The sequence below is a fragment of the Brachyhypopomus gauderio genome, chromosome 1 (assembly GCF_052324685.1).
Source record: "Brachyhypopomus gauderio isolate BG-103 chromosome 1, BGAUD_0.2, whole genome shotgun sequence".
Lineage (NCBI taxonomy): Eukaryota > Metazoa > Chordata > Actinopteri > Gymnotiformes > Hypopomidae > Brachyhypopomus > Brachyhypopomus gauderio.
In genome coordinates this window covers 31,139,424-31,156,947 of record NC_135211.1, presented here as the reverse complement: position 1 = coordinate 31,156,947, position 17,524 = coordinate 31,139,424, and the positions used below count along the sequence as shown (strand labels likewise).

General features: G+C 41.5%; 1 protein-coding gene across 1 annotated transcript; it reads right to left on the bottom strand.

Moving 5' to 3' along the window:
• Positions 1-335: 335 nt before the first annotated feature.
• Positions 336-3,860, bottom strand: cela1.6 (chymotrypsin like elastase family member 1, tandem duplicate 6). The gene is made up of 8 exons (XM_077022086.1): positions 3,703-3,860; positions 3,271-3,368; positions 2,378-2,478; positions 2,036-2,161; positions 1,583-1,719; positions 1,136-1,278; positions 854-1,003; positions 336-461 (listed from the first exon to the last, which is right to left on the bottom strand). The coding sequence occupies exons 1-8, from the start codon at positions 3,740-3,742 to the stop codon at positions 450-452; spliced, it is 807 nt and encodes a 268-aa protein (XP_076878201.1). The 5' UTR covers positions 3,743-3,860; the 3' UTR covers positions 336-449.
• Positions 3,861-17,524: the final 13,664 nt, after the last annotated feature.

Below are 17,524 nucleotides of genomic sequence, written 5' to 3'. Positions count from 1 at the left end.
GCTGAACATATAATCTTAGCAATGAACTGAGGAGCCAGATATGTAAAGCATTTATGTACGGAGAGTTATGGAGAGTTATGGAGTGTTATGTATTTTGACACACCAGTGCCTCATTTCAGGGGTAAATTAATTGCAGTAAATTAAGCAATGAGAACATTTAGCGCATGCGAGGGGATGTAATTGCTGTGATATATGATATGTGACGGTGTTTCTGATCATATGCCATTAAATTGATCATCACCCAAATGTGCAGGTTTTGTGCCATCATAACTACTGCAGTGAATCACAGCACATGTTCTAAACAACCCCAAAATGCCCACGACCACATTCAACGTGTTTTAAGTGTGTTTATTTATTTTGTCAATGGCTCATGTTTACATTTACATGAGACATGGGGTGTCCTGTCTCCTTTTGGTTTCAGTGTTTGTTGATGTAGCCCTCAGTCTCATTTATCCTGCAATCTGAAGTTGGGAGAAAAAAAAAACAGGATAAACTCACAAAAATACAGAAAAACACTGTAATATTGATAATCACTGAAAGGTTTCTGCTTTGCCCGGTGTCAGTAGTTAATATTTTAAATGTTTGTCCTTTATGGACCAAAAATTACTTTAAAATGTAGCTGTTGTTTTTATGGAATCCCTTTCAAGGCAGTAGCTAATACAGTCGCAGCGTTTTCGCAGTGTTATGACTAAATATGTACGCTCGTAAAATGAATAGCGATAATAAACGTACATACATTATTCATTACTGTAAAATTTACATAGCAATTAGTAGACTTGCTTTTCTGACAAAATAGCCAGATGAATCTCTTGAGTGTGCTATCATAAACAGCTTTAGCAGTAAGCTCACTCACACTCTCAATCCAGCTGATGTAGGCAGACACGCGAGTGAACACAGTTGGCTTCTTCTGCGTGTTGCAACCCAGGGACGACACAAAGCTGGTCACTCCGGTGACAACATACTGACCTCCCACCTGGCAGTTCAGGGGGCCGCCCGAGTCACCCTGAGACGGCAAGAAATGAGGAGAGATCTGTTCACACCAGCCTGTCATGGTTGCAGTGTGTTCTTTGATTCTTAAGAAATTATTACTGGTTAAAGGCATTTCTAAAGGTAGTTCTTGGTGGTGATGCCACACCTGGCATCCAGACAGGCTGCCACCTCCAGCGCACACCATGGTGGGCTTGACGGTGCTGCCCCACCAGCTGCCGCTGGAGCAGGTGGCGTAGTCCACCACGGGCAGGTAGGCCTGCTTCAGCTGGGGAGACAACTGACCTCCAGCTGCAGACAGAACAGCCATTTAGATTCTATTCAGACCCAAACACCCCCCCCCCCCACCCAGGATGTAGCAGATATCTTCAGTCCATACTGGTCCATAGAGAGTTCTCATTCTTCCTGTATGATGGCAATAAAGATGTTCTATTCTATTGCTGTGTATGGGGTGGGGGATTGTGTCAGATACACACACGATAAGCAGTCCGCCGTGAGCTGGGCAGATGGAAACCATCATGCTTTCCCATTTAGTCATTTAAAGACATTATGTATTCAGCCTTTAGACAGTCAACAGGGCGGCGATCTTTCTCACTCTGAGTGCGGCCCCAGCCGGTGATGTAGCAGGGGTTGTTGTTGGGCAGCACCTGACCAGAGGGAGGCAGAGAGCCCAGCTGGACGTAGGAGTTCAGGGTGGCAGCAGTCGATAGCCGAAGCAGTGCAATGTCATACCTGAGACCCAAGGGAAAAGACCCCGGATTTATGACCCTGTATGTAATAGCATTCATCTTTTTAATGAGCCAATGACCCTGAAGACCACATTTAAAAAATATTTTATAAATAGCTATGTTCAAGCCGGCAGTCCTACCTTCCTATAAAGTAGTTGCTAATAAAACTGATTATTAAATGTAAAAACATGTGATCTAGTGAAATAGATTCAGAATGTAGGTACATTGTGTTGGATCAGTGTATGAAATGGTATTTAATATTTATAGCATCACTGAATACATTCCATTTAGTATAATTAAACAAATAAATAATCTCATACCCTCCGGCCACATTGTTTGAGTTCCACTGAGGGTGAATGTACACGGCACTGACACTCATATACTGTTCCCTGCCTTCTGGGTTGTAGATGTCATGATCTCCCAGGACAACACGCCATGTTCTCTGGCTGAAAAAAAAATCATTTGACTTTGTACATTAGTTAACGAATTTGCCATTGGTGTGTGTGGATCAAATGGTGTGTGTGGATCAAATGGTGTGTGTGGATCAGATCGTAGGTGCTTTGTGATGGAACATTTCCTAGGACAAGAAAGGTGATCTCTGGCTTTTCCTAATGAATTCTGATTGTTTTTGATAACCTATTATGGGCTGTAAATGTGTCTACCTGTCCACACAGTGAGCAGCTGTCATCACCCACTGCTTCTTGATTAGGGTTCCTCCACAGGTGTGGTAGTAGCTATTACCAGACAGGTACTGCAGGGAGATCTGGGAAATGAAGATGATTAAAGTATAAAACTGACCACTGAGGTGTTTTTACAGAACTGCAATACACAGTTATACAATCTCAAGGACTTTAGTGAATATACAGACATAACCCACCCACAACGTGTCTTTGTTTGTAAACTGTCCAGACAAATAATCGCATCCATTTTTAGATTGCAGGTCTGAGAACTTTACTAGGTCACATGCAGTTTAGCACAAAACTAGATAAAGTCAAAACTAGAGAAAACTCTGGTGACTGAAAAAACGTACACCTAGTGTGGATACTACATGTATTGTTTATCTCTATCCACAATATCCTGTTTCTCTGTAGACCTTGTGTACTCCACTAAAATTTAGAATTATATATATATATATATTGGACATAGATCCTTCATCAGCTGTTCAAACTAAGATATTTGTGTTTCTCTGAAAACCTTGTGCATTTCAAGGTAATTCATAAAATGAACACAAAGGAGTAATCCATGGCCTCCAGAGAAACATAAGAGAGAAGCCGAGACATTTCATGGGTAGTGACCCTAGACCCTGTAGATTAATCTTCATGTAGCCATATTCATTCTTTTCACTACTGGGTTACACATACACAAGTGACTGAATGGCAAAGACTTGACGTAGATCTGATTAAAGGAGATCGACATATCTCCTGATATTTTTTTAATTATCTCTTCTTTTAATGGTGTTAAACTAGTAATGTGACACTAGAAAACCTTCAAAGGATGTAAACTACCTCCTGCAGTTAACAGTGTGAGGACCCCAAACAGACAGAGGACAGTTCACCTGCCAGGGCCATGAGTTCGGTCTGGCCACTTCTCCACCCACAACTCTCTCCTGGATGGACTCCAGATACCTGGGCTCAGGTTTAGCCTGTGCCAACACTTCATGTACATACACACACACACACACATACATGCATACACACGCACACACACACACACAAGCAAACACATATCACAGATGTGTTGTCAGGAAAGTTTTACTCTGAAAATGCAAAAAAAAAAAAAAAACCCCACCAAAACTAAGCAAAAGAAGTAATAAAAGAAGCAAAATAAAGTTATGAGAAGACTCTCCCATTACAGATAGGATTCTCCTGTTATACACTGCATATTACTTGGTTAACTACTGGTAGCCGTGTACATCCCTGTGTTTTAGCTTGTGTGGTGAATGACTCTTGTGTCCTCAGTGAAGCAGGTGACAGGAGAGGTGACTTACCCAGGGCGACGAGGACACTCAACAAGAGGTATCTCAGCATGACTGCGGACGAACTCTCACACTTCGGGACCGTTCCTCCACCTTTTTATATACCTATGGATGGCGGGGAATGGACCGCACGGCGGATTTTCCACCACATGTGTGTGTGCAGGTGTGGAGGGTCCCACGGTTATCACAGCCTACCAAGGTCATTTTTGCTAACAGCATGAGGGTCACGAGCTGAGAACCCTCTACCTGTGTGTTCTCCATCCAAACTCTATGTAATCTGAAATAAGAATGAGAGGCACCGTGAGCCTTTGCCCTACAGTTTGAAGCTATCAACGCAGTGTAGCACAAGGAAAGAAATATGCATTCATGTGTTCTCTTAGCTCACTGCTAGATATCTCTTTCAGGAGCAGAGTAATAGACATTTGGTGTTGTAAAACAGGTAATTTTCAATAATATGCTGATTCCAGTAGGAATGCATTAGTACATTATTAGCCCTATTCGTGCATCAAGACATAAAATTCTCTCTTATCTTAACAACTTGGACTTGGATCTAACTGTGTGGATAAGCCAGTAGAACTGGAACCCTCGAGTGATCCAGTGACCTACATGAATAAGAGCTTTGCTATTTTTCAAGGTCTGACAACCACCAAGACAATTTTGAGTGAGTGGTGGTCCTGCAGTCAGAAAGTAAACAGTGATGTCGGGCGGAGGGTGTTTGACAGACGGCTGGGCTGCAGTCTGTGACCGTTCGCTGTGTCTGCCTGTAGAACAGATGCTCCAAATGTCCTGGTTCTGTGGAAACTGATCCCACCTCAGCTCAACGGGTTGGACTCTTTTACACTTAATGTGTGCTGCCGTCTGCTGACTGAAAGCGCTTTTCACTTTACATTCAATGTCTAGTTCAGGGGTACTCAAATAGAAATTATGACGAGCCACATTTTATTTTTTCAATCACTGAAGGGACCAGTTACGGGGGGGGGGGGGGGGGGGGGCGAACCAGAGACCGTATATATAAGTCAATGTGGCGAACGCATTTGGTCGTCTGCTACCTGTTTGTTGTTGCCTTAAAGGCAATCCCCGGCATCGTCTTGAGATCGCGGTGCGCGATTTCAAAATAAGAGCGGATAGCGCGATTTAAAAAAAGATTCCTAAAAAAACAGCTCACGGGCCAGAACAGCTCGCGGGCCAGAAACAGATAGCTATTTGAGTATGGGGGGTCTAGTAGAACATTAACTAAACTGTAGTTGCAGCGGCTTTACGTTCACATACAGTCAGCAAACAGCAGATGTTGAGATGTGTTTGTTCGGCAATCAATGTGCTTGCAAACCTATGTGATCCTAATCGTTACGATCCTCTGTGATCTAAGTAAACTTCAGATTAATCATTTTTAATGTTATGTGGTACACTTCCTTAATATTTACACCACATAATAAACATCTCGAGATGAGTTGGCTCACACTAGGTGGGACTAAGGCTGCAGACTGCAAGGACTAACAAGTATTTGAGACTAATAAGCATTTGAGAAGTGATTTTAACGACTCCACTTGTAAGGGTAGATCTTTATCAACAGAAAGAGTTTCTAAAGCTCAAACCAAAAGTGAGAACTTTCATGCTCCTCTTTCAAGAGTACACTGACTCTGCAACACATGTAAGACTCATATAAAGTCCTATTCCTCCGGTGAACCATATTCCAACCATCAGAACCTTTCAGATATTGTTATCGTTTCTGTGTCAGCCAAGACTACAGAGAGCCCTTAGGAGTCATTCAGGAGACAAAGGGTTTTTCCTGCTAAAGGAATTCCCTTTGTACGAATGCGGCTGTTAAGTTTGAAGAATTGCCCCCAACTGACTTCTTTGCCGGGTATGCCGTAGAAATGTCACCTTTAAACACGGTATCTCAGTTCTACTGTTAAAAACTTTTCATCTCCTTCGCTTTGAAAGTGCACTCTGTGGTTTTACTGCTGAAATATGCTGACTGTGGAGGCTGTCCATTACAGTCAGGCCTACTGTAGACCAGACGGAATAAATCTGCATCAGGATTCACAGCCATGGTTGCCAGTGACAAGGCTTTTTATTTCATTGTGTCAATTGTGCTCTTTGTGTCTTTTCTGATAAGTGAAAACACTCAGTATTTTGTGCCCTGGGCTCAGGTCATTATGTGGCAACTGTTGTATTACCTTTAGTTACATATACACACCTGACCACATATACACACCTGACCACTTTGACATCACACACACACACACACACACATGACACACACACAGGCTCAGTACCTTCTCAAATCTACACTCTGTCCAAGGAAGTGCAGTTTAACCATGTGTCAAGGTTTTGATAAGATGTGTTTTCCTATCACAAGACAGCAGCAGATCAGTCTCCACATACACCCCAAAGCACAAGCCATACGAACAGCTAATGGAGACATGACATAACAAATGTACAATTGTACGCATTTAGAAGTGTACAATTACAGAAGTACAGCAGCAGCTCACGATTCTACATATTACACTTATGTGGAGTTTATGGCTGACATGGCTATTTGGGTGCAGTATTCTCAACACTGAATGCATTGAGATGTATTTGGCAGATACTCTTACCATGAGTGATTTACATATTTATCATTGTGTGTGCTGAACTGTTGCCAGCACCTGGATGTCCCTGCCCTGCAGGTGAAAGGTAGTCTCCTTTCACCTGTGTCCCTTTTTGGATGCCTGCCATGTGCTTTAGTTTTGTTTTGGTATTGTGCTCCTCCATGTCTCGACACCCTTGTCACCCACGTCTTGTCTATCGCACATCCTGCTACTTGTCCTCAGCTGTCCTTTGCTTGTCCTGTCTATATATATCCAGACTTGCATAGGTATTTATTTGGTGAGGTATTTATTTGTTGAGGCATTTTTGGCGAGGTATTTATTTGGTGAGGTATTTATTTGTTGAGGCATTTTTGGCGAGGTATTTATTTGGTGAGGTATTTATTTGTTGAGGCATTTTTGGCGAGGTATTTATTTGGTGAGGTATTTATTTGTTGAGGCATTTTTGGCGAGGTATTTATTTGGTGAGGTATTTATGGTTTGTTTGTTAGTGTGTCAGTTTCCCTATGCTTAGTTTGTCCTCTTTCTGGTTCCGTTCTAGTTTGCGTTTTAAGTAGTGACGTTGTGCCTTTACTCTCCCATGTTCACCCTTTGCCTTCCCTGTTTGTGCTTGTCCATGCATCATTACCACAGACTCCAATTAATTCTGCATTTTGCTTTTGTTTCCTGCCTCTTCTATATATCTACCAAGTGAGGTACAGACCTGCAGGAGTTTTTTCATCTATTTTCATACCTTTCATTGTCACTGCTGAGTTTAGAGTGGTCAAAACTATCAAGCTAATAGCAGTCCTGTGAGCAGAACCTGAGGATTAAGACATGGTTGAGGAAATGGTTAGCACAAATGATGCCTGGTAAAAGACTCTTAACTGTACATCAACAAGGTGTTTCTAAAAAAGTGTGAGGTGAGCATGTGTGGAATCAATAGTGTAATGAATCCACTTCAGGTGAGTAACACTCTGTGGATGCAGGAAGGTGGTGCTGAATTTCAAAGAGTTTCTGATGAAACTGTAAGAGCAGGTGCAATTAGTTTCATTGTCAACAATAAAAAAACACTCATACAGTGGCTCACATGAAGTCCTCAGAGCTCTTTAGGTTTCAGGCTTTAATAATGAATCTATTATATATCCCATAATGTAATCTCAACAAAAAGACTTAACAACATAATAATATGGCTTTAAATGTCACATAGAAGAAGTAGCCAGGAGCATAAGCAATGCCACTTTTATCAGAAAAAAAAGAGTTTATTTGCAAGTCTGATCTACACTGTGAACGATTCTTTAATTCTTTCATTCCCTGGGGAGGCACATTAATTTATCAGCCATTTTTTGTTCGGGCTTGAAAGGATTCAATGTCTTAAGATGTGATATAATGGCAACTTTAGCACAATGAGTCATTTTTGATGGAGACCACTTTGATACCACACATGATTTATGCCATGAAAATGAAATGTTATGTGATCAGTAAGTATGCATTTTATACTTATTTTATACCGTATGTGAATTCCAAAACATAATGCCAACATGTATCACTCATTTCATCATTGTGTATTAACTACATAAACAAATATGAACCTGTTGCGTGCTGTTCATAGATCATTTCCTGTAGAAATATTTTTTGTCACAAACTTTGCTAATATGTCATCTTGACTGAACTGGTTTCAAAACAGATGTTTAAAGGTGTAGGCCTATACACTGAGATAAAGTTTCCTGGACATGCACCATAGAAGCTGCTTACTGGTCGCCCCCGTCCACAGCGGCAGTTGTCTTGTTGCGTTGTGTTCGTCCCTCAGGTCGGCGAGGCCTATGGTCCGTCATTTGTTTGTCTATATGTCTTGTCTTTGTACCAGTTGACTGCTGGTCATTGTATCCTTCATTTGGATCGTGTCATGGGTTTTGGTTTGTGCACTTTATGCATTAAAACTTGGCACTCCCTGCCCATCTCAATTAGCATTTGGAAATATTACAACTCTTATGGGTTTAGAGGTGTTATTAAAATAAGTAAAAAATGGCTTTATCTTGGTTATTTCACACAAACTGTATGCATTTTTCTCTTTACAAATCCAAACTTAATTCACCTCAATTTTATGAGCGCCTGGTCATAAAATTTCAAGCAGTAATCCTAATGCTACTGTCAAAGAATATTGTTACCGGGAAAAGAAACGAGTGGAATTTCTTCTTGGATATTCAGCATGTGCTGCAGTTGTATGTAATATGGGTCAGGGAAAACTATATTACCTACTACATTACCACCATTTGTCAGATAGTAAATTGTAACTTAAAGCACAATAGTCACTAGATCAAAATGAAAAATGTGAAAATTTCTCAAACTCCCACTCGACTGACTACTTATGATCAGAAGCAGTTCTAGATGTTCTTTTCTTGACATTGGCTTTGGCATTGGGTCAGATTAATTCATTTCCAGCCTTAGCCTGTCTCCCAAGAGGACAGTTAGTCGTCCACTTAGTTCCTTGCCTGGTTTAAACTCATGATTCTCCCACCAAACAATGGCTCTGAAGATGACAGGGTATGGGACCATTGCCGTGGTCCTTTGTCAGGTGGCTAATTAAAGCAGAAGCCATTAAAACTGTCTGCATTTTGGATTATGCTCTTATCTTTCTCTATTACAGAGATAGCTGTCTGGCCCGTAATTGAGCTGGCTGCGTTGAGGGTGAGGGGCCACAGGCTTGGGCTCACCACAGAACACAGTTCTCCGGCTTTCTCAACAGCACTCGGGGTCTTTGCTTTCGTTCCCTCCCGCTCTCTCCGCACCTCTGCACGGGAGGGATGAATCAAACGTGCGGATCAAAGGGAGGGGAGTGCTGGCGATGTTTTAATTAAAGATGTTTGCTCTTGATAGAGTGCCGTCTCTTAATGAAGGGGAGATTTGGGTTCCCATAAACGAAGTTGGTGCGAAAGAGGAAAATGAGGTTTGAAAGTTAATGGCTTGAGCTGATGGCTGCAAGATAGGAAATCTGGGGGATGGGGTTGGGGGGATGGGGGGGTTCTGCTACTGTTAATGTGGAAATAGTAAACCATGCCTGGATCTGGTGCCTGGATGCCTGGATCTGGTGTGTGGATCTGGTTCCAGGATCTGGTGCAGACTTTCAGTTTGACTTGAGGAACAGTTAAGGATTCAGAAAGACAGGAACATGCTACATAACTTATATAGAATATATATTCACAGATTTTTTTTTCCTATCTGAAGAATAATGTTAGTTGCAGTTCAAAATGAACAATGTGAACTACTGAATCTGGAAAAAAAGGCAGTGGACAATGGTAAACAGGAAACGATGTCAGTCTGGAAATACTACTATAATTCTATAATACTAACAGTACTATCACTAATGTGATTTAATTTTGTTGATTTCAGCTACTCTAATACCTGTTTTCTCTATTTCATCATAAGCTGGCTGCATATCGCAATTAATTTAGTTGTGCGGGAAGATATGACCACTTGCGTCCTCCCTGTTCTGTCTGTCTCTCTAACAGCCTCTTCACACCACCCTGTCTGTCTTTCTGCAGGTATTGTTCTTCCCTTTCCTGTCTGTCTCTTCTGCAGACTCTCTTCTGTTCCTCCATGTAGCCTGACTCTCCACAGGTATGATTTTCCCTTACCTGTCTGTCTCTCAAGAAGTATGATTATCCCCTGTCTATCTCTCTATAGGTCTGGTCTACACCACCCTGTCTGTCTCTCTGCAGGTACATTCCTCCTCTGCCATTGCCATCTCAGCAGCGGGTGCCACATCCTGTCGGATTAACTGGGCTGCCATCAGATAGCTGGAGACACCAAGCCCACAAGGAGAGCTTCTTTCATGGCTGATGGCGTCCTGCTGGCCAATCCGTTGCAGACTCTTGGCATAAATAAAAAAGAAAAGAAAAAAGGAAAAAAAAGTTGGGGAGAGGATGCAGAGACCCCCTCCCCACCCCCCTCCCAGGCCCCCGAGGTTTCGGGCTCTGCATCCGACACAAACAAATCCAGATCAAGCATGCACCATGAGCAAACACACGCTCACTCTGAAAACACACACACACACACTCCTGTTCACCTTTTCCATCACAACTCACAAGGCTGGAATGTGTATACACACACAATCACAAACTACAAAACAACAGTGTACACACTGACCTCAGCATTTGCCAATAAGAGGAAACGTCCTTAACATTTTCTAGAATAGACTTCCTCCTTTCAACAGTTTATGTTCAAACCTGTGTTGATTGTAGAGGATGAGGAGGTCACTCATGTCAAGAGAGTTATCAGGAGTCAGTCAGCCAGACGAATCATAACAGGTTGCCATCCATTTGAAAACAGGAAATCTCTGGTTTATATTAAATGCGAACATGCTTAAACATTCTTCATGAAGCCTCCACATTATTCCAAATGAATTATTATTAAGACAGATTTATGGGACACTGTTTAAGTATTGTTACCCTCCGTTGAGTATTAGCAGTAAATATGTCAGCTGGCCTGTTTTACGACATGGGAAGAGCACAGCGAAGGAGAAAACCGAACATGCGGAAAAAAAGAGACAACGACCGCCGCCCCTCCATGGTCACATCAACTTCCCTCCTTTCTATGCAGCTCTGCGTCACATTACAGTGGCATCTGCAGCTCTGCGTCACATTACAGTGGCGTCTGCAGCACTGCGTCACATTACAGTGGCGTCTGCATCACTGCATCACATTATAGTGGCGTCTGCAGCTCTGCGTCACATTACAGTGGCGTCTGCAGCGCTGCGTCACATTACAGCGGTATCTGCAGCGTTGCGTCACATTACAGTGGCGTCTGCAGCGTTGCGTCACATTACAGTGGCGTCTGCAGCACTGCGTCACATTACAGTGGCGTCTGCAGCACTGCGTCACATTACAGTGGCGTCTGCAGCACTGCGTCACATTACAGTAGCGTCTGCAGCTCTGCGTCACATTACAGTAGCGTCTGCAGCTCTGCGTCACATTACAGTGGCGTCTGCAGCTCTGCGTCACATTACAGTGGCGTCTGCAGCACTGCGTCACATTACAGTGGCGTCTGCAGCACTGCGTCACATTACAGGGGCATCTGCAGCTCTGTGTCACATTACAGTGGCGTCTGCAGCGTTGCGTCACATTACAGTGGCGTCTGCAGCTCTGCGTCACATTACAGGGGCGTCTGCAGCACTGCGTCACATTATAGCAGCGTCTGCACTGGACTGTGTGAGAATTGTCCCGCTGCAGTGGCGTCTGCAGTGGCGTCTGCAGCGGGACGATTCTCACACAGTCCGGTGCGTCCCCTCCGGCTTCTTCGGCCTGTTCTTCCCCGGCGGCATGAGCTAAAAAGACTCTGAGGATGATGATGATGAGGTTGTGCTGCATCTGCAGGGTTACTTCACTGACCAGAGAACAGGGCAGTCTGGAAAACATCTGGGACCAGGAAGGATGTCCACATATCATTCACCAAATAAGTTTTAATGTTTAATCATATATGATACGTGATATTTGGACCCACCTCTTTCAAAAGCTATCGCATAAAAATTACCAATAGGAATGTACATCTCTTCCAAGAACTGTTTTTGAGCCCCCAGTGGACAATGAGTGATGTACAAGTGTTTGAATGCGGTTTTTTATACCATAGAGTTTGGGCAGCTAGCATCGTGAGTAGTTGTGGGAAAGTTTCAAGCGAATTGTGATCAATTTAGGCAGTATGATACAATAAAAAATTTTATTACATATTTGAATATGAGCATTTAGTGCACTAAAATAACTTTTTGATGTTTAAAAAAAAACGCAAATTATCCTAATTTGAGTTTGAAAACATACGTATCAGATTTGATACTCCAGGTATTATTGCAATTAGTTATTTGTTGAATGTTGATAAATAAATACATAAATATTATGCCAATTCAAATAATACATTAGAAAAAAAGTAATACACATTAGGCAAGGTTTCTAACTATTATTTATATTACAGAAATTCTATTTTTTTCCTTTAGATGTCCAAAATATTCAGTGTACAGGATGTGTTAGCTCAGATTTTACGTTTTGAAAGAAAAAGACTTGGTTGAAAATTATTTTGTTAACTTCATGAAATCTGTTTTCATTAAAAACAACAACGTTTTAACTGATATAATGAATAAAAGAGAATATATGCAGCGTCCAGCATCACAGAAATGACAGACACAGTTTTATAGAATGTTTAAATAGATTCCATATGTAAACGCAAATCCCTACTGTATCATATGTGATACATTAGGGATATATGTTATCCAAAAAAATAATAATTTTAAATTGTGATTTTTAGTTAAAGGTTAAAAATAAATTCATGATTTTAAATAAATTGGAATTTTTTAATGATTATTTCATGTGTCAGGTCTTATAGGGTTAATTTTATTGAACATTTTAATGATTTCAAAGAATATTTTCACAGCAAAAACCACTTATAATCTGCATGTACCTTGATCAAGTCTTTATCACTTATGACAATTTTATAGGGCTCATGATGTTCAATTGGAAGCAGTAATATAAATGTAATATAAATTAAATGTTTATTAACAATTATATTACCATAGCCAGATGAGTGGATTATCCCCAAACCATGGTGACCTGCCGTTTAAATTGAATACATTTATGAATTTAACCATCTAGAAGCAAAATCACTCACTGACTCATGTAAATAGTTCTTGTAAATGTTAATCTAATCAAAATATCATTTATCTCATTCTCTCTCTCTCACACACACACACACACACACACACTCACACACAGGCCTGTGTATGATCTTTGAAATTAAGCAGATTTGTTTCTCACCAAGCCATTTGCAATTACGTTTGCCTTTTGGTTTGCTTGTTTTTCAATTTGCACAAAAAAAAAGTAAAAAAAATTACCCTGTAACATTTTGCTCAACTCTTGAAACACGTCCAGAGACTCATGCCCAGACTAGAAAGCCCTAGCGACACTCTTGCAGGTGAACCTGAAACTGGGTTGGTGATAAGCACCAAGCTTTAGCTAATAGCATGTGCAAGTATTGCAGAACCGCCCAGTGACAAGAGGTGGGAGGGGCTTACTGTACTCAGATGTGAACGTGTTCTGCTGGGAAATGAGCTTGAAAGTGTTTTAGCTAAAGAAATGTGTTTGGTAGTTGTCATGATCACATTAGGGTGAGTTAATGCAAGACCCAGAGAGATCTGGTGGATTGCTTAGTCAGAGTGGGCAAAGAGAACTTAGATTTGAATATAATAATGCTAACATTTTATTTGCACGATAATTTGATTATTGTAAATTTTCTGTTTTAATTGAATTGTTGTGCATTATTTGAAATTACAGGCCAAAGAATGTGTATAGAAACTGCAAATATGTGTACAAAATAAATTTTCCATGACTTCCCATACATACTGGTACTCTGAACAGAATTAACAGAACCATGTTCAGGTGCAATACAGCAGTACTGTACTATGAAAATACCTTCATTTCCTTCACACATTGGCTGTGTGCAAAATGAGTCCCTCCCACTCTTTGATTTTTTTTTTTGTCACGCAACATTAACTTCAATGTGTAGCAGAGGTTGATGGAAACTGGGGGACGTGATATGCTTAGCCATAATCGCCATCAAGAAGGAAAAATTACACAGAAATCTTAGCAGTGATGTGCTGAATATGCATAAGGTGCTGAATATTCATAATATTCTCGCAGCCAAATTACAGCAAGTATTCCTAGCTTTTTGCCCCCGTCTCCTCTCTGTGGTTTACATTTTAAGAGGAAACTCTCAGGTTTTCAGCGTCTCTACGATTGGGATTCAGGACTTTCATTACAGTCAACCTACATAGCCAACCACTTTTTATATTTTGCCATTTAACTGATATTTCTGCAGTAAGCAGCTTATTTTAGGTAACTCTCTGAGTAGCATTGCAGGAGGTTTTAGAGAGGGCCCAGAGGCAGTGGCTACGCTAGAACAACCTTAGAGTTAGGGATCTTACTGAAGGGCACAGAGGCTGTGATACTCTAGTTCACAACTGTTCTGTTCTTGAGTAGCAGCCAAGTTTGAACAAATTTACTACTTGCCCTGAGTTTGGATTGTTAGTTTTTATGTAAAAGGTGAATTTGATTATGGTGCTACACTGCAGTAATGGCTTGCAGTAATGGATCTTTAAAATGTGTAAGATTTCTGAGGCTTTGGGCTAGTGTGATTGGGGTGACGACGAGTAAGCAGAAGAGTAGCGATCGAGCTTCCTAATGAAGCAGTTTCAAAGCAGTCACTCAGGCACACAGACCTCCCTTACCTGCACTGTGTGTAGATGTGCGCTATAATAAATCCAGACTTTGAGGTACATTGGGTTTCTTTGGTCCATCATATAAATATAAGCTGAGCTTTGATTAACGGTTTATGTTAGCAGCTGTTCCTGGACGAAGAAATGGAGATGTGGGCAAATATGAGAGGATAGATAGAATTTTATGTTTGTTCTACCTTTTATGATGGTGTCATTAACTATTTAGTTAGTATGTGGTATGTTAATAAAACTACTGGCTAAAGCCATAAATAAATGTTTCATGTCAACTTAAGTGTCTGTAAGTTACTCCCAGAGACCATATGTTCAGTGCATGTTACTACAAACTCCCCAGTAGCGTAAGAAATTATCTCCTTATTGCATTTACTATTGTATTAGCAACAAGCTATACAGTCAGCAAGAAACAAGTCTTGATCTTAAAATGTTGGTCCTATGTCTGCGTTTTTGATTATGGCTGTTTCTGCTGTGTACTTCAACCAGTCACTTACGTCATGACGAATGGTTCTGGTACCAGCTCAGGCAATTGCTTTGCAATAAAACCAACTCCTGCACAAACTAAATTTACGCACGGCAGCACAGATTGTGTGGCGGCACAACCCAATGAGCTTGTATTGTTATCGTATACGTTGACACTAATATGCTAAGTGCTCAGTGGGAACGAATTACCGGGGCTTTTCCTGCTAGAAATAGGGATGGGATACTATGCATCAGTATGAGCTAGCATCCCTCACTGTGAAAGTGGGGAAACAGTGCACAGGGCCTTCAGCAGTCTTTAATTGCAATTAAATCACAATGCAAACAATCAATATTCTCCATGCTACTCTCTTATCTGCCGTACTCTCTCTCTCTCTCTCTCTCTCTCTCTCTCTCTCTCACACTCTCTCTCTCTCTTAGGTTCAATCAGTTGCAGGGTCTCTATTTTCTCTTTTTCTCCATGGGGTTGTAAAGGGAGGGGTTTGGAGAGGAGGTCTATGATCTCATGGCGCTTCGGGGCGCCAGATCTCGGCAAGCCTCGTCCACCATCCGTCTCCTCCTTCCCGGGCGGACGGTGCTCCTTTACCAAAGCAGCAGTGGTTGCCTCTGCTTTGTCACTTGTCGGCTCCTCCAAGCATCGAGTGGAAAGGTAATTAAGAGCAGTCGTGCTCTCTGATTTATGGGTGTCAGCGGGGCTGAAGCCGTCAGCCCTGATTTGTCGTCCCTCCCACGAAGAGCCGAGCCGATATATTATATCATCATTTATTAAGGCGTTCGTGACCCCACGGAGCAGCGCACGGCAGATGGAGATGCGTTCTGATTCGCTGAATTCTTAAGAACCTCACTCCTGTGTTTTGAGATTTGAAACTCTGAGGGCCCAATGGCTGTCTGCTTTGGCTGGCTGGCTTTTTGCACCTGCGACACAACACGATCACTTTTTCTGAGACAGAAGGAAATATAAACATCGTTTAGTGGTGTTTACGCTTATGACGCCGCGGTGACAGAGTCGGATGATTGAATAAGCTGTCAGCATCGCAGATAAAGAAAATCAATCAATTCAACAATGATTGATTTTCTGTGTTTATTTACTTACGTGCATGGACCTTATTTACATGACAATTACAACCACCACAGAATGTCAATTACAACGCTCACAACACTAAATATCTTTCAAGCCTTCAATTTTCAGACTCGCGCTTTGCAGAAGTAGCAAAGTCACCTTCTTTAGCAGTGAGAAGGGCTAGCTTCCGCTGTCTTATGAGGCTAGAATATTAATGTTTACACATGCTGGGTTAATTAAGAAAGCTAATTAATGTGAGCAGCTCAAATCCTGCGCGAGGGTGCGCATGCCGGTGCAGGCGAGGAAGAGGAAGGCATGAGCATTCCAAGGCGCGAGCCTGACATTCAGCGAACCTTTGTTCTCCTAATCCATTGTGAATTCCGTCAATCAAATTTCAGCACTGGCATTTGGCAAGGCCGTTTGAACACGCAATCTCCAGGTTTGCTCACTTCGAACAACACGACCTTCACACATCGCATTATTAGTAGGTTGCTATAGATAAAGGAGCTTAAACCACAAATATAGACATACGAGAAACGAGTCCACTGTCTCTGGCTGTCCGTTTTCATAGCAAGCCTAGGCATTTCGTAGGGATCACCTAAAGGTGAATGCGGATGGAAAATGGCTGTTATCTCACTGATCTCAGTTGAAGCTCGGGATTTTGCCCTGAGCTGTCCTAACAACAAACCGTGGGTGTTGTGGTGATCTTCTCAGCACAGGCATGAGCAAAAGCGTAACTATGAATAAGGACGCTGACATTTCGCCACGGATTTAAATCAAAGTCTGCCGCACTATCTTGGAAGGCCGACAACAAACGCGCTGACTCTTTTCCTGAAGAGTAGAGCTGGGAGACTTAATAGATATTATTCAAGAGTAGGAGAAATCAGTCTTTTAAATAGCAGTGAATTAAACATAGTCTACATCTGTTCAAGAATTCGGTTTTATAGGGTGCCTATAAAGAACAAAATCTATAGGCCTATTTGACAGGAAGCTTAGCAACTAGTCTTAATAAAGCTTGCGTTAAAAAAAATTATTTTCATTTTAAAAACAAACACAGGGCTGAAAGAAACCTGAAACAAATTTTGTTGTTTCAGAGCAGTTTGTAATTTTCATGAAGAAGTTTCATTTATTTATAGTTTCATTATTTATGTACAGCTCCCACGCCCCTTTTCTGTTGAGTATCCCTTCAGTGCTCCCCAAATGTGCCTCAGAGCACACTCTAATGATTAAATTGCATATTTATTTTAACCTTAACCAGTTTAACTCTTAATTAGCAAGAGAGCAATTAGCCTTCGGCGGCTCTGTGCAACAAGCTGTGCAAAAACTTTGTTTTTGCCTTGAGCTGGATATAACGTGAGCAGGAGTGGCACGTTCACTTATCTACTCTCTTCATTTACCGAACACGTGGAGACTGAATAAAAACACTATGCATTATTTACTTAAATGTGGAATTGGCAAAAT

Excerpts from the sequence above, each read along its gene's own strand:
- cela1.6 (XM_077022086.1), bottom strand. The coding sequence starts at position 3,742 with ATGCTGAGATACCTCTTGTTGAGTGTCCTCGTCGCCCTGG. Across the intron at positions 3,369-3,702 it reads GAGTGTCCTCGTCGCCCTGG|TGTTGGCACAGGCTAAACCT; the intron begins GTAAGTCACCTC and ends ATGTACATGAAG. Across the intron at positions 1,279-1,582 it reads CGGCTGGGGCCGCACTCAGA|CTGGAGGTCAGTTGTCTCCC; the intron begins GTGAGAAAGATC and ends TTCTGTCTGCAG.